Source organism: Synchiropus splendidus, chromosome 11 (genome assembly GCF_027744825.2).
Source record: "Synchiropus splendidus isolate RoL2022-P1 chromosome 11, RoL_Sspl_1.0, whole genome shotgun sequence".
NCBI classification, from domain to species: domain Eukaryota; kingdom Metazoa; phylum Chordata; class Actinopteri; order Syngnathiformes; family Callionymidae; genus Synchiropus; species Synchiropus splendidus.
Genome location: NC_071344.1, coordinates 18935008 through 18949933, shown reverse-complemented (window position 1 = coordinate 18949933; position 14926 = coordinate 18935008). Strand labels below are relative to the sequence as shown.

The following is a 14926-nucleotide window of genomic DNA, read 5'->3' as shown; positions in this document are numbered from 1 at the left end:
CTGATCATGGACACACTCTCACAGGCAGCACTAATGCTACGAGCCGCCACCAGTTAGGGACCATCAACAAATTCTGAAACGGTCAAAGCATTAGTGAAATCTTCAATAAGGCAATGGAAAATAACTTGTGAAAAGGTTTTTCATCACACAAGGCAGTTTGTATAATGATTTGGAGAATAGAATAGACTAAATGATCATTTATTCACATTATTTCTAATATTTCCTCAATAGCATCTAGGGAATGTGTCCAGACTGGTCCATAGTTAAAGTCTGTTAAGAGACATGAGATACACAGACAGACGGCTCAATTTAACCCCTAAATAAAGCTGGCAGAGCAGACACGAGCGGCTTCTACCAGAGACGTGAAACATTGAATTTCTCATCTCTACACTTAGTTCACTATTATATTTGAAGATAAACAAATAATGATGTTGGAGACAAACTCCACTAACCTACTGTGAACCTCAATGGAAGTGATCTGAAGTCGACCCCCGAATACTCTGGGTTCTGCTCGGCCGTCGAGGTTCTGATGAAGCGTGGCAGCGATCGGTCCGACAGCAGAACCACCAGGACCGGAGCTGTCAAAAAGACCAAACGCTGCAAGATGCTGGTCCTGTCCCTCCGGCCTCGGGGCGAGGGCAGTGGAGGAGGGGAAGTGGAAGGTCACGCTTTGATGAGAACTTGTCAGATCTGGAGCAGAAGATGTTTGCTGAGTCAGCCTTGTTAAAAATGTGAGTCAGAACTCTGGAGTCTGAGTCTTGGTGGAACTGGGGCAGATTTGTGGTCCAGTCTGCAGCAGAGCAACGATGGTGTGGTTCTGCTGGACCGCCCTGAGGAGAGATGTGGGTCAGAGACTGTGGTGCAGGATCTGCTGGTCTGACCTCCTCCATGACCCGTGACCTCCTGCTTCTCTCTCGGAGCAGCCGCTGACTCATCTACTCTCTTTCAGATCTCCTGATCCGACTGACCAAGGACCGGTTCGGAGCCCTTCAGACCGAATATCAGAAGGTGAGTGAAGGAGGGAGTGAAGGAGTGACCAAATGGATGAAGGAATGAATGAGTGAGCTGGCAAGTGACTGAGTGATTCAGGTGAGTGAAGGAATGAATGACTGGATGAATAGTGGAAGAGTGACTGAATGAGTGAATGAGTGAGGGGCGAGTGAGTGAGTGAGTGTCTGAGGTGAGTGAAGGAGTGACTGAATGGATGAATGAGTAGGTTAATGGGTGAGTGAAGGAGTGACTGAGGTGAGTGAGCGAAGGAGTGAATGGATGAATGAGTGAGGGGTGAGTGACTGAAGGAGTGACTTAGTAACTGAACTGAGTAAGTGTCTGAATGAATGAGGGAGTGATTGAATGGATGAATACAGTAGGTGAGTGAAGGAGTGACTGAATGGATGAATGAATGAATGAAGGAGTGATTGAATGAATGAATACAGTAGGTGAGTGAGGTGAGTAAAGGAGTGACTGAATGAATGAATGAATGAGTGAGTGAGTGAGTGCTAACAGAGGGTCTCACAGCAGCATGTGTGTTATGTGACCATCAAGCTAACTGAGCTCTGACTCGTCAGGTTCTCCAGACGACCTGATGAAGTCAGTCTTCTCTCCTCCCAGATGTTGCGATTGTGTTTGCATGTCCTGCTTCTTTCTCTCTGTCATCGTGTCTGTGTGGTTCTTCTCTTCCTTCCTGGCTGCTCTGTCGTCTGCATGACCTCATCTGACGGCCCCTCCCTCAGCCAGAGAACATAGTGCTGAGCCTGCAGGTAAAGATCGCCCTCCAACCTGTCTGTCCCCTCAGACCTGGTCGTCTTACACTGCCCCACCTCCTCCTCTGTTGTGTAGCTGTAGCAACAGTAGCACTGAGCCACTAACACTCTCTTTAGCCCTGCTCTCTTCGTGCTGCTCTCTGGCCCGGACCTCACACAGGAGCAGAAGGAAGCGGAGGGTTTCCCAGTCAAAGTCTCACCTGGAAACAACAACACGCAGTTGTGTTGCTGCCCGGCAGAAGGTTCAAGGTGCTGTGACCTGAACCTGCTGGATGACTGTGAGAGTCCTGTGTTGTCTGAAGAAGGCTCTCCTCCACTTGTCTCCTGCTGAAACTCAGTAGGTGGGAGACGGCCCTGATCAGGTTGGAAGGTTTAGCAGCTTCAGATGAGACCTGTGGTTCAGCTGGGTCCACCCGCTCCTCCAGTGTCCGTGTTCAATCCTCTGACTCAGATGTTTACATCTCACTGACACGCCGCCTCACCACGTTTCCCCCCGTGCAGAAGATCACCGTCATCTCGGGACAGAGACAGAAACCCTAAAATAGCAGCGGCTCGGGGCCGCCCAGCGCAGCCTTTTGTGGCGGTCCTCTCCAGTCCCCGGCGGCGCCCACGGCGGGGCGGCCAGGCGAGCGCTCATGACTGCACGGAAGGGTCGCCTGTTTGATGACCGTCACGCTGCCGAGCGGCATGTTTGTGCTGGCTGAGCGATGATGTCATCAAACCTTCATGCCCTCGAGCGGCCAGCGATCCAGCGGCCACTTGACAGTCCGCTCCACGAGAGGCTCGGTCCTCAAAGAGAGGTGTGGAGTCATCCGGAGACCTGCAGTGGAGCTGCTCCACTGAGCTCCCGGGCTGTCCAGTCCTTCAGTGTCCTGGTCTCCGTGAACCGTGTCTGTTAGGTCCCAGCAGTGTGCAACCTTCCCAGATATTTTTAGCTGTGTGTGTTGTCCTCCTCCTCTGTCATCAATCCCCTCCTCATCTCCCCTCCTCTGACCCTCAGGCTCTCTACTATGAGATGGGCTTCCTGGTGTGTGCGGCGCTGGGCCTCTTCTTCACTGTCCTGATGCCGCTGGTCGGGCTCTTCTTCTGCATGTGCCGCTGCTGCGACAACTGCGGCGGAGAGATGCACCAGCGGCAGCGGAAGAACGCAGACTGTCGGAGAGGACTGCTGGGGACGCTGCTGTTCTCCACCTCGCTGGTCATCACGTGAGTGTGACACACACACACACAGAAGGAGGTCGGCTGCCTGCAGAGCATTCTGACATGCCAGTGTCACATGTGTGCACACGCAAGCACTAGCTGAAGCCTCCAACATCTCAGAGTTGTTGTGGGACGTTTGTGTCGTTCACTACACCCTGCGACACACACACCCCCGCTTCCGCTGGACGTCACCCCTCACGCTCCTCCCTCCCCCCATGTCTGTCTATATTTAGTAAAGTCCGACCAAGCATGATGCTCCAGCGTCCTGACAGCCATGTTCACACTCCACAGCTCAAATGTGCTGGATCAATTAGTGGCCTCTGTCTGAGCCAGTCACATGACCAGCTCTGTCTCCTCCCAAGGCACAGTTCTGAGAGATGCTCTTAGTGAAGTGTGAAAGCTTGTATGAAGATGGTGATTCGATGAGGAGGAGGATGATGATGATGAAGATGATGATGATAATGGTGATGATGGTGATGATGATGATGGTGATGATGAAGATGATACGATGATGATGATGATGATGGTGATGAAGATGATGATGAAGATGATACGATGATGAAGATGATGGTGGTGATGATAATGATGATATGATGATGTGATGAAGATGATGGCGATGACGATGACGATGCTGATGATGATGATGGTGATGATGAAGATGATACGATAATAATGATGATGATGATGATGATGAAGATAATGATGCTATTATGATGATGTGATGAAGATGATGACGATGCTGATGATGATGATGATGTGATGAAGATGATGACGATGACGATGCTGATGGTGATGGTGATGATGGTGATGATGTAGATGATACGATGATGATGGTGATGATGAAGGTGATAGGATGATGATGGTGATGATGAAGATGATGACAATGACGATGGTGATGATGAAGATGATGGTGATGAGAATGATGATAGTCATGATGACGATGATGATGGTGATGATGAAGATGATACGATGATGGTGATGGTGATGAAGATGATTCGATGATGATGGTGATGAGGATGATGATGATGGTGATGATGAAGGTGAAACAATGATGATGATGACGGTGATGGTGATGATGAAGATGATGACGATGATGATGATGATGACAATGACGATGATGAAGATGATGGTGATGAGGATGATGATAGTCATGATGACGATGATGATGATGAAGATGCAGACGGTGACAGTGACTGAGAGTCGGGTGTGTGGATCCTCCTGCCCTCAGCTCTGAACCCAGCGTGGGAACACAGAAGTCGTGCTGCGGCGGATGAAAGCAGGCGTCGGGCCTGCGGCGCTGCACTTCAGTTTGAAGTTCTTTGAGTCTGTGTATTAGAAATTCCTCAGCGACACCTCGGCTCCTCCGTCAGCTCCCCTTATTATATCTCCCCGGCTCCAGGATGAGCCTCTAATGAAGCCACTCCAGCAGGAGAGGGATGAGTTCAATTCCCTGGGCGCTAGTATTACACCCACAGAAGCCGGCAGGCAGCAGCGCCAGATAGAGGCTCCTCACAATCTGATTAAGAGAAGGCGAGGAAGATAATAATGTGGATGTCTGAGACCACCCGGCTGCTCGCCGCCTCTCCTCTGATAACATTGTTCTGGATCTCCACGCTGATTCCACTTTTATTAGACGCTGCGCCTCCTGGCTCCACCAGCACCGCTGCTGTGTGTGTGTGTCCGCTGGAGAGTCATGGAGAGTTGAGTTGGGAGGAGGCAGACTCACTGCTGTCCTCTTCATTTGCTGTCCTTCACAACACTTGAGCCGCGGTGGGACGGTCGTCCAGAGGCGCAGCATGGTGCCCCTGTGGCACTGCTGTCCGGGTGCAAGGCTTCAACAAGAAAGGGGATAAAGTGGGCCAAGGTTTTGCAGAACAATCAAGCAGGAGACAAATCCAGACTTCCAAAATGAAGATGAAGAAGGATGCACTACGTAAGAAACGTGAGGATGGAATATTTAGTTTATGCTCTCTTCAAATTGTTAAAGATCAAGATTTATTGTTGAAAGCTTGGTGAAAAAGTCCAATAAAGTCTTGTTTGAAGGTCTTTAAAGTGGATGCTGGATGAACGTAGACAGCATAAATCAGCAGAGACAGTCAGTGTCTCCTGAGGGCCGGATAGGAGCAGCCGAAGGGTCCCGTGATGGTCTTAGGCCACGTGCCTCGTGGGTCGGGTCCAGTCCAAAGTTGCTCCCTGGAGATTTGCTGGTGTAACTCACTGGACCGGACCAGGAAGCGTCAGTGCTTGAGGAACCTGTTGATGGCACAAACACTGGATGTTGTGAGACAGTCGGTGGCGGAGCATGGAGATGCATGCTGGGTAATGACGGCAGGCGGGGGCCTTCCACGACTGAGGGCTTACCGGGTCTAGTGAAGCCGCTGCACGACGGCCAAGTGGATCAGAACCGAGCAAGGTGCAGCAGTGATGGTGTGAAGTCTTCAGATCTTCATGCAGATGAGCTCTGCTCTTAGCCACTCGGCCCTGTGGTTCCCTCCGCACGGGCGGCTCTGTCCTCCACTGCTGGAATGACCTCAATCATCACGTCTCACGGGGCGCGGGAACAATGGGGGTCCAGTTGCAGCATTGTCCTGGAAGGGAGGAGCCGAAAGACGACCGTCCCGGGTCTACACTCTGTATGAATCGGGTCATTGTTTGCTTCAGTGGAAGCTGCAGGGCCAGCAGACCGTGCAGCCACCCCACTGGAGTGGCCTAGATTCTGGCTCGGGTTTCAGCCGAGCTGCGTGTGCCTGTCGGAGCTCAGAGTCCAGGCTTATGCTGCCCCCTGGTGTTTGCCACCATGTCACCAGTCAGGCGTGAGCGGGAGGCTCATCCAGAGTTTGATGTGTTGGAGGTCTGGTGACAGGTCAGAGGTCATTCACCCCAGGCCAGGGCCAATCCTGGCAGGTCACTCACGAGCTCTCAGAAATCAGGGGCCCAGATGAAGATGAGTCACAGCAGGAGACAGCCCAGCAGACAGCAACTCCAGTCCTGGTCCTCCTGGCTGGTTGCAGCTCAGGTCCAGCTCTCTCAGGTACGAGGGGTTGGTCCTGAGTGCTGCAGCCGGGCAGGTGCAGCCCTCGTCTGTGATGAATCACCCTGACAGGCTGGGAGAGAGGAGACATCCGTCAGTGTGTGAGGTGATCACCAGATGGCGCTCTGACCTGAGCTCTCACCTGAGAGTCTCCAGCTGACAGTGTGGACTTTTCAGTCCAGCAGACAGAAGCTTCACTTCCACATCCTGCAGGTGGTTCTCACTCAGATCCAGCGCCTTCATGCTGGAGGATTCAGACTTCAGAACCGTGGACAAAGTTTGGCAAACTTTTGGTGACAGACGACAGCTCCTGAGCCTGCAGAGGCAAAGGTGAAGGACAACTGATCTTCACACGCATCACTCCAGTATCTTGTTTCAAGACTGTTCTCCATCATTTTGAGCCCATGCTTAGACTTCTTGACGGGTGAACGACTACAGACCTCAGCATTTCCAGATGACATCTCTGGCTCTCCAGCTCAGGACCCAGCACTTGCACTCCGGCATCCTGCAGGTCGTTGTGGCTCAGGTCCAGTCCTTTGGTGTGAGAGACCAAAGCTGAGGCCAGTGCCTCACAGTCTCGCTGTGTGATCCCACAGCTCGACATTCTGCAGTCAAGACAACATTGTTGAAGTGAGGAGCTCCACAAGTGAAGGACCCGTGTTCTGACCTGAGAGTCTTCAGGCAGCAGTGGGAACTCTTCAGTCCCACCGACAGCGTCTTCATTCCCGAGTCCTGGAGGTCATTGTGACTCAGGTCCACCTTGGTCAGACGAGAGCTTGGAGAACAGCAGAACGGAGGACAGCAGTGGACAGCTTCCCTCTGAGTGCTTACAGAGTTCCAGATGTGTCCTCCAGATCATTCTCACTCAGGTCAAGTTCTATGAGAGCCGTGGCTGGGGAGCTGAGGATGGAGGTCAGATGTGGACAACTCCTCCCCGACAGCCGGCAGCTCCTCTGTGGATGCAGACGGCGTGTGAGAAGACACTCGCAAACACGACTCCCTGGATGGAGAAAAAGACGTTGGTCAGAAGTTGTTAGAAGAGGAAGCTGGGCTGATGGTGGACTTTTATCATCAAGTTGAAGAAGGTGCTTTAACTGTTCTTCAGACGCTCAGCCAGGAGGTCCTGCGTCATTGTCACGATGACCTTCACGAGTGCTTCTCTGTTGCTCCCCTGCTCCTCACACTCCACCTCCACATCCTCTGCACTTCCTACATCATCTGGACTCAAAACACTGCAAGCCTTTCTCAACTCCTTCTTCACACGGCTGTCAATGTCAGCTTCAAGCTCCTGAAACAGCGTGAGCATGATCACGGGACAGATGGTCTGTCGGCTGCTTTGTGAGTATCAACCCAACTCAGCGTTCCATGTGGCATGACTGGCCAGGGAACCTGGTGAAAACAACCCTCTCCGTACCTGAAACACAGAGTCCAGATCTCTGTCTTGCTGCACGACACCAGCACTGTTATTCTGCTCCGCTCTGTGAAGAGAGACAATTCTGACTTACCTTGTCTCATTAGAGGATTCGACAAGTACTTGGGCTTGTGGTTGTCACCTACAGCATCACAGCATAGCACCTGCGCACTAGCTGCTGTTTAAGTGGTCGCTGGATCCAGGGTTGAGTCGCTGAAGCGGTCCACACACAATCACACCTTCCTTCCTCTGGACCCTTGTTCCCGCCTTTGGGACTACACCCTTTGACATGTCACTCTTCAGTGACTGACAGTCGGGTCTGGGTTCAGGTCCGGCTTCTGTGCCAGGCTCCTTCTGTGAGCTAGAAGGATGTGGCTGTGAGTCCAGAGAAGCGAGTGATGGATCTCTGAGATGACCTCACCTCTGACCTCGACACCCTCCGTCCTCGTGCTCCATCAAAGAGTCCCAACCTCAACCGTGTTCCTGCTTCGGGACTGACCCACTGCACCAAGGCAGAAGCACATCACTGTCAATAATTGATACCCTCCAAATACTACGTAACACGGAGGAAATGATGAAGCCAGATATTCTATATGTTTGTGTAATACACACAAGAATCTTGACGATAATACAGGATGAGGGGAGTACTGCAGTCGGGGTCTGTCTTAAGAACCTCCCACCAGAAACCCAAGATTTCCAGTTTCAGGTGTTGACTTACGTCTGGTCGCCACCATTTGTAGCCTGCAGGGGGAGCACTTTTCCCCAGTGGACACCTGCCGTTATTTTAAAAATCATTTCCTACTAGCAGAATCCTCATTTTCATTTGTGAAGTTTGACAGATTCGGACGGTTACGCTGCAAGAGTGGCCTCATGATTAATCACGTCACCTGTCACGTGATGTTTGATGACTCACCGGTCGACACAAAGGTCAGCACCGCATTGACGATTCACTTTGAGAGCGTAGAACGATTCAGTTAGTAGAAAACAAATAGTGAACTAGAGTCACGGCCTCCAGCAGTGATCAGCTGAGAGTGTGTTGCCTCGCTGTTCATGTATTCATCCGGTGTGTTTCTCTCTCCTTGTTGAACCGCAGCTTGTCAGTAGCATTCTATTGTACAGTGTGTGTGAGAGATGATGATGATGATGGTGACTGAGCAATATTCAGACTCACTTTCAGCAGGTCACATTTGTTTTAGCTCCGTGGACACAAGTGTCACGCTCAGGTGTCTGAGGTCAACAAGCTCCTGCACACTCCAGTCACTCAGTCACAACAACGCACTCATTCTTTCACCTCCGCTGAATAGCCGTCAGTACACCTGTGTCCTCTTCAGCGCTCCCTTCACGTCTGCTCAATCCTTCACTCCGATGTACCACAGCAGATAATAAACCATGAGACCTTTGAACACTTGAACACAGTGTCATAAGCATGTGACACATATAATGTCAAAACCAGAGCGTGCAGAGACTAAGACCAAACTGAATACAGCACACATTTATTTCTGACTGCCAAACAAACAGTTGTCATTTTTCCAAAATAAATCATTGGTCATCAAATTCGGTGCAGTGATTTGACACAAAGAGTCTTCTTTTTCTGAGTCTTTTACTGCAGAGTCTTACTCCATGGCTGCACATTTTCCTTTTTGGACAAGCATTGACCAATGACCGCCGACTGTCTGTGGCTGCAGGTCTGCAACATCACAACAAGCCATGTGATTTTTCCTGAGAAATGCCTGCTCTGTTTTGTCATTTTATAAATTGTGATGTAAAATTTTTAATAGTTAGAACATTGCTCATTGTGTACTAACATAAACAGCATTTATGAAATAAAATAAATCATTGTACATTTGTTATTTGATCAACATATCACGATGACATCCAGAATGCCCATTCCGCGCCGATAAATTGGCCGGCCCATCGATCGGTGCAGCCCTACCAAGCGGCTCTAACAGCACCGCACTGAAAAGGTTCAGTCATGTCCAAACAGTCTTCAATCCAGTTGTGAGAGTGACACATGCAGCAGGACCAACATATCAAATGCTTAGTCATGTGACTCACGTTTGTGATGGTGGACTGATCTGAATCAGAATCAGAATTGAATTTGTTGCCATGATCAGTCGGGATCCCACCAACTAGGAAAGTGCTTTGGAATAAAGTGCTGACAAAAATAAATAATAAAATAAAATAAAATAACAGCAAAGGCTGATCACGAATTCAACAGTCTGACGGCTGAGGGGAAGAAACTGTTCCTGTGACGGGAGGTTCTCCTGCTAGATGGAAGAGGAACAAACCATGACCAGGGTGAGAAGGGTCGGCTCTGATCCGACCTGCACGTCTCTGGGTCCTGGAGACATACCGGTCCTGAAGTCAGACGGTGAAAGAGGAGGTGATCTGGGCTGTAACCCTCCCTCTTCACACAATTTAGTCCAAACGTGACGGCATTTTTTTTGCAGTGTTACCTAGCTGCTGTGCAGCATCACACTGTTCAGGATCATATTTGTACTTGTGCATCAGGATCACTCATTTGAGCTCTGTCAGGCACGTCATGTGATCATGAGTGTGGGCAGAATAACAAAAATGGGTGTGAAGCAGAACCACCTCAGTGAATGGTTGAGGAGCATCCTTGCAGAAGTGAATGGCCGTCACTGTCTGACCAAGATGTCTATGTCCTCCGGGTCAGGTCCAGTGAACCTCGCTGCTCTCCTGTTGGACAGCTGGGGGCGCTGGTGTGCTGTCTCAGGTCAGTCAGAGCTCAGAGATATGGGCCTGGCAGGGGAAGTCACACTGGCGTTAGACACTGAGGTGATGGAGCTGTTCAGCAGGCAGCTTGTGAGAGTCACTTACAAGTGCTCGGCACTGATGATGCTAGTTCCTGGCCTCTGTGGTCCAACCTGGAGCAGGAGGAGGAGGAGGAGATCATTGTTGCTGCGATGAGAAGCATCTGAACAAGGTACCTGAGTGTTTCCAGCCTCCAGTCTTCTCTCTTGAGACCGGCCCGCAGCGCCTTCAACCCGGGGCCTCCTGGGTCATTGTAGCTGAGGTCCAGATGCCTCAGATGGGAGGGGTTGGCACGCAGGGCTTTGGCCAGAGGTGGACAGCCGTCTGCTGAGATCAGACACCCCGACAGCCTGCGAAGGAGAAGCCAAAACTCCCATCAGTTTGCTTAGCCAGGAGAGCGGCGGGAGTTGGGTCCTGACCTGAGGGTCTCCAGGTGACAGTGAGGACTCTTTAGTCCAACACACAGGAAGGACACCCCACAATCCTCCAGGTCATTCTCACTCAGATCCAGTTCTGTCAGCCTTGATGGAGAGCTGAAGACGACGGAAAGAAGTCCACAACTTCTCATGGACAGCCCGCAGCCTTGGAGCCTGAAGAAGAGCGTCATGTAACCAAGAGCTTCAGTAGATCGCAGGCCTGTCTGGTTCTCAGCTGTGGTCCTGTGACTCAGGATCAGGGTCAAAGAACCAGCAGGTCAGATGAACATCCCCGTCCTCACCTGAGAGTCTCCAGGCAACAGTCTGGACTCTTCAGTCCAGCGGACAGAGAGTCGACTCCTGAGTCCTGCAGATTGTTGAAGCTCAGGTCCAGTTCTTGCATCATGGATGAGGGCGAGCTCAGAACCGAGGACACCAGAGGTGCGCTTTTGTCCGTCAGGTCACACATTCTTAACCTGTGAGAGACCAGACAGAAGCCAGTGGCTGTCGTCAGTTGCCAGAGTAGGACCAGATGGTTGTCGGTGTTTCCGGACCTGAGAATCTTCAGCTGACAGTGTGAACTGGTCAACCCTCTACTCAGCAGCTTCACACCTGAGTCCTGCAGGCTGTTGTTGCTCAGGTCTAGCATGGTCAGTGTTGAGGTGGGCGAGCTGAGGATGGAGGTCAGATGGGGACAACTCCTCCTCGTCAACCGGCAGCTCCTAAGCCTGCGGGTGCAAACGGCGTGTGAGAAATCCAGCTCCTTAAAAAAGGCCTGTGGACCCAGGTGGACCTACCTGACTTTCTGGGACACTTTGACCACGGGCAGCAGCCGCAGAAGAACCTCCTCTGAAGCAGCGTACTTGTTGAGGTCAAACACCTCCAGGTTGTCCTGTGAGCTCAGTAAGATGAAGGCCAGAGCTGACCACTGGGCAGGTGACAGCTGACCTGAGGATAGATGACCTGACCACAACTGCTGTTGGACCTCCTCCACGAGAGACGTGTCCTCCACTTCATTCAGACAGTGGAAGAGATTGATGATTCTCTCTGGGGACGCGTTCTCGTTCAACTTCTTCTTGATGAGCTGAGCTGAGTACTTTTTGGACCATGAGTGACGTTCAGCCACCAAGCCTCTCAGGAGGGTTTGGTTCTGCTGCAGAGAGAGGCCCAGGAGGAAGCGCAGGAACAAGTCCAGGTGCCCATTCTGACTTTCGAGAGCCTTTTCTATGGCTGTCAGGTAGAACCGGGAAGGTGGAGGTTTCCATCCTAAGTACTGGAGCCATTGGAATGTTTGTTTTGGGCCCAGCAGGTTGACTCCATGGTCAGAGAAGGTCTGGTGGGCATGAAGAGCAGCCAGAAACTCCTGCACGCTGAGATGTACAAAGCAGTAGACCTTGTCCTGGTACAGTCCTCTCTCCTCTCTGAAGATCTGTGTGAAGACTCCTGAATATTTGGATGCAGCTTCTACATCGATGTCACACTCTGTGAGGTCTGATTCATAGAAGATCAAGTTTCCCCTCTGCAGCTGCTCAAAAGCCAGTTTTCCCAGAGACCCCATCATCTTCCTGCTCTCAGGATCCCAAACCGCGTCAGTCCCAGCTCTTCCATTGTACTTGAGCTTCTTGACTTTGGCCTGAACCACCAGGAAGTGGATGTACATCTCAGTCAGGGTCTTGGGCAGCACTCCGCTCTCTCTGCTCTTCAACATGTCCTCCAGAACTGTGGCAGTGATCCAGCAGAAGATGGGGATGTGACACATGATGTGGAGGCTTCGTGAGCTCCTGATGTGAGAGATGATGGTGGTCTGCTCCTCATCTCTGAACCTCTTCCCGAAGTACTCCTCCTTCTGGAGGTTAGTGAACCCTCTGACCTCTGTCACCATGTCCACACACTCTGGAGGGATCTGATTGGCTGCTGCAGGTCGTGTGGTCATCCAGAGCTGAGCTGAGGGCAGCAGCTTCCCCCTGATGAGGTTAGTCAGCAGGACGTCTACTGAGGTGGACTCTGTAGCTGCTGTCAGGACCCGACTGTTGAAGTCCAGAGGGAGTCGACACTCGTCCAGACCGTCCAAGATGAACAGAACCTGGACTCCTTCAATGCTGCTGAGTCCTGAGACTTTGGCCTCAGGAAAGAAGAGATGAACGAGTTCCACCAAACTCAACTTCTTCTCGCTCAGCAGGTTCAGCTCTCTGAAGGTGAAAGGAAACAGGAGCTGGAAGTTCTGGTGGGCTTTGTCTTCAGCCCAGTCCAGAGTCAGCTTCTGGGTCAGAAGGGTCTTCCCAATGCCAGCCACACCCTTCGTCAGCACGCATCTCGGCCGGATGCCCTCAGCTGAGCTTCTGAAGAGGTCCTCTTGTCTGATGGTTCTCTCAGGCCTGCTGGGTTTCCTGAACACAGTTTCAACATGTCGGACCTCGTGCTCTTCGTTGACCTGGTCCGTGCTCCCCTCAGTGATGTAGAGCTCAGTGTAGATCTGATTGAGAGGCGCAGGGTTTCCCACTTTGGGGATCCCCTCGAACACACGCTGGACCTTCTTCTGCAGACTCTTCTGTAACTGACGTCGACACTTGCCAGCACAACACCCTGGATGGAGAAGACGGTCAGATGGTGGACTTTTATCATCAAGTTGAAGAAGGTGCTTTTACTGTTCCTCAGACGCTCAGCCAGGAGGTCCTGCGTCATTGTCCTCAAGCGGCTCACAATGATATTCACGAGTGCTTCTCTGTTGCTCCTCTGCTCCTCACACTCCACGCCCATCACCACATGCACTTCCCTCTCTGTGTTGGGAGCGATCCAAACATTCCAGATGTTTGTCACCTCCTGCTCCACAAAGCTGTGGATGTTCTCTTTGAGGTCCTGGAAGAAAGTGACAACATGCTTGACACCAGCTATGTGGAACACTGTGAGTCCTAGCAAGACCTGGTGAGGCCATACCTGAAGTGTAATGCCCAAGTGTGACTCTAGTCCAACACCATTTAATACACCTGTTCTCCTGTGGTCCGGTCTGAGAAGATATGGCCGGTAGTCAAGATGGGCTCAGAGACCACTAGATGTTCCCACCTGACTGAAGCAGCCTCACTTTCTGAGTGTGAAAGTCTCCACTCACCCTCCTCCTGTGGTCTCCTGTCCTGCCTTAAGGTCTATCAGTCTGTCCATGGAGCAGTCGCTCCTCAGAGACTCACAGTGGGGTCCCTCATGGCCAAGAGCAGAAGCCCCACGTCCGGCAGGTTCTTCCAGGTGCTGCTCTTTGGACCTTGAACAGAAGCCTCAGTGTGAGAGGGTGAAGTCATTCTGTTCTGATGTGGTGGAGCATCTCACCTCTGGTCCTCCAGTCGGGGTGGATGCTCTTCCATCTGAGCTTATCTACGTTGTCCCACACACAGAGTGTGGACTCTCTCGTCTTGTCTGAACAGGTTCAACAGGATGCTCCAATGCAGTCTGTGATGACGCTGCAAGTCAGGTGATCTGTGTGGCAGTAAAAAGTGTTCCTCTGACTCTAGTCCTCTGATTTGTTGCCTGCTGGCCTGACCCAGCTGAGCCAATGGCAGCTGCCATCTCACCACACCTTAGCAGTTAACCATTCACAGACACACACACTCGCTCTCACACACACTCTCACACTTGTCTTTGTGAGGACCGCTCATTGCCATCACCCTTTCCCCAGCCTCTCCCTCTAAACCTAACCATCCAAAACACATGGCTCACCTTCACCAGGACTCTGAACCAAACTGAAACCAAGTTATTTTGAAGTTTTAACACTCAAACTGAGTCTTAACCTTGTGGGGTCCGGCAAAAGGTTCACACAAGCAGGTCTGTTTACAAGAATCGGTCCCCACAGGTGTAGCTATACAAGGACACACATGCAAACACTCTGACTTCCCAACACAAACTCCTCTCTCCAGCTGGCTGGCGTCACTCACCGGAGGAGTTCTCTGGGGATGGTGGTCCTGGTGTGAGGAGTACACGCGTCTGTTCCAGTAAACAAGCTCAGCCACCAGACTTTACTTTCACTTTCTCAACTGGGCTGGGCTGTGAGCTGGCTGTTTTAAAGCACAGCACCCCCTGGTGTCAGCTGGGGTGCACACATCAGCACAAAGGTGCTGGTTCACAACTGCAAGTGTAGACCGACAGCAGCTGTGGTTTGTGGACGACTCGAGACACACCTCGCTGGTCAAAGGTCAAACATAATGACTGAGATTGGAAACGCACAAGTTGAGCTCTTGTGTCTCTCCATTCGCTGATACATATGTTTTATTATATTGAAAATAGGTTTTCACTGCCATAACCCTTTCCCCAGCCTCTCCCTCTAAATCTAACCATCCAAAACACA

General features: G+C 51.3%; 2 protein-coding genes and 1 long non-coding RNA gene across 25 annotated transcripts in view; 1 reads left to right on the top strand and 2 right to left on the bottom strand.

Annotated features, from left to right (window-relative positions):
* The window catches only part of prom1a (prominin 1a), a 29694-nt gene that overhangs the window by 5274 nt on the left and 9494 nt on the right, over window positions 1–14926 (top strand). For 17 of the 20 annotated variants that reach the window (XR_008416051.1, XR_008416052.1, XR_008416053.1 and 14 more), the window contains exons 2-4: window positions 950–1008; window positions 1734–1760; window positions 2764–2969. Coding sequence is in view for 9 of the 20 variants with exons in the window: in XM_053878602.1 (XP_053734577.1) it covers window positions 950–1008; window positions 1734–1760; window positions 2764–2969 (292 nt within the window). In the remaining 11 variants the exon portion in view is untranslated. The remainder of the gene's footprint in view (window positions 1–949; window positions 1009–1733; window positions 1761–2763; window positions 2970–14926) is intronic. The other 3 variants (XM_053878605.1, XM_053878610.1, XM_053878611.1) reach the window with 1 other exon arrangement.
* LOC128767003 (uncharacterized) lies at window positions 4969–6256 on the bottom strand. The gene is made up of 3 exons (XR_008416068.1): window positions 6137–6256; window positions 5325–6067; window positions 4969–5216 (listed from the first exon to the last, which is right to left on the bottom strand). It is a non-coding gene; the product is annotated as an uncharacterized LOC128767003 (long non-coding RNA).
* LOC128766967 (NACHT, LRR and PYD domains-containing protein 12-like) lies at window positions 8720–14609 on the bottom strand. Of its 4 annotated transcripts, none has more exons than XR_008416048.1 (12): window positions 14517–14609; window positions 13915–14061; window positions 13703–13849; window positions 13531–13600; window positions 13242–13452; window positions 11394–13179; window positions 11151–11324; window positions 10899–11072; window positions 10600–10770; window positions 10247–10530; window positions 10001–10168; window positions 8721–9092 (listed from the first exon to the last, which is right to left on the bottom strand). XR_008416048.1 is itself a non-coding variant. In XM_053878599.1 (12 exons), the coding sequence occupies exons 2-12, from the start codon at window positions 13947–13949 to the stop codon at window positions 10155–10157; spliced, it is 3003 nt and encodes a 1000-aa protein (XP_053734574.1). In that variant the 5' UTR covers window positions 13950–14061; window positions 14517–14609; the 3' UTR covers window positions 8722–10154. The 4 variants fall into 4 exon arrangements, 3 of the variants coding, with proteins under 3 accessions (XP_053734575.1, XP_053734573.1, XP_053734574.1); XM_053878599.1 differs by having other exon boundaries at window positions 8722–10168; window positions 10247–10293; window positions 10357–10530; XM_053878598.1 differs by having other exon boundaries at window positions 8721–10168.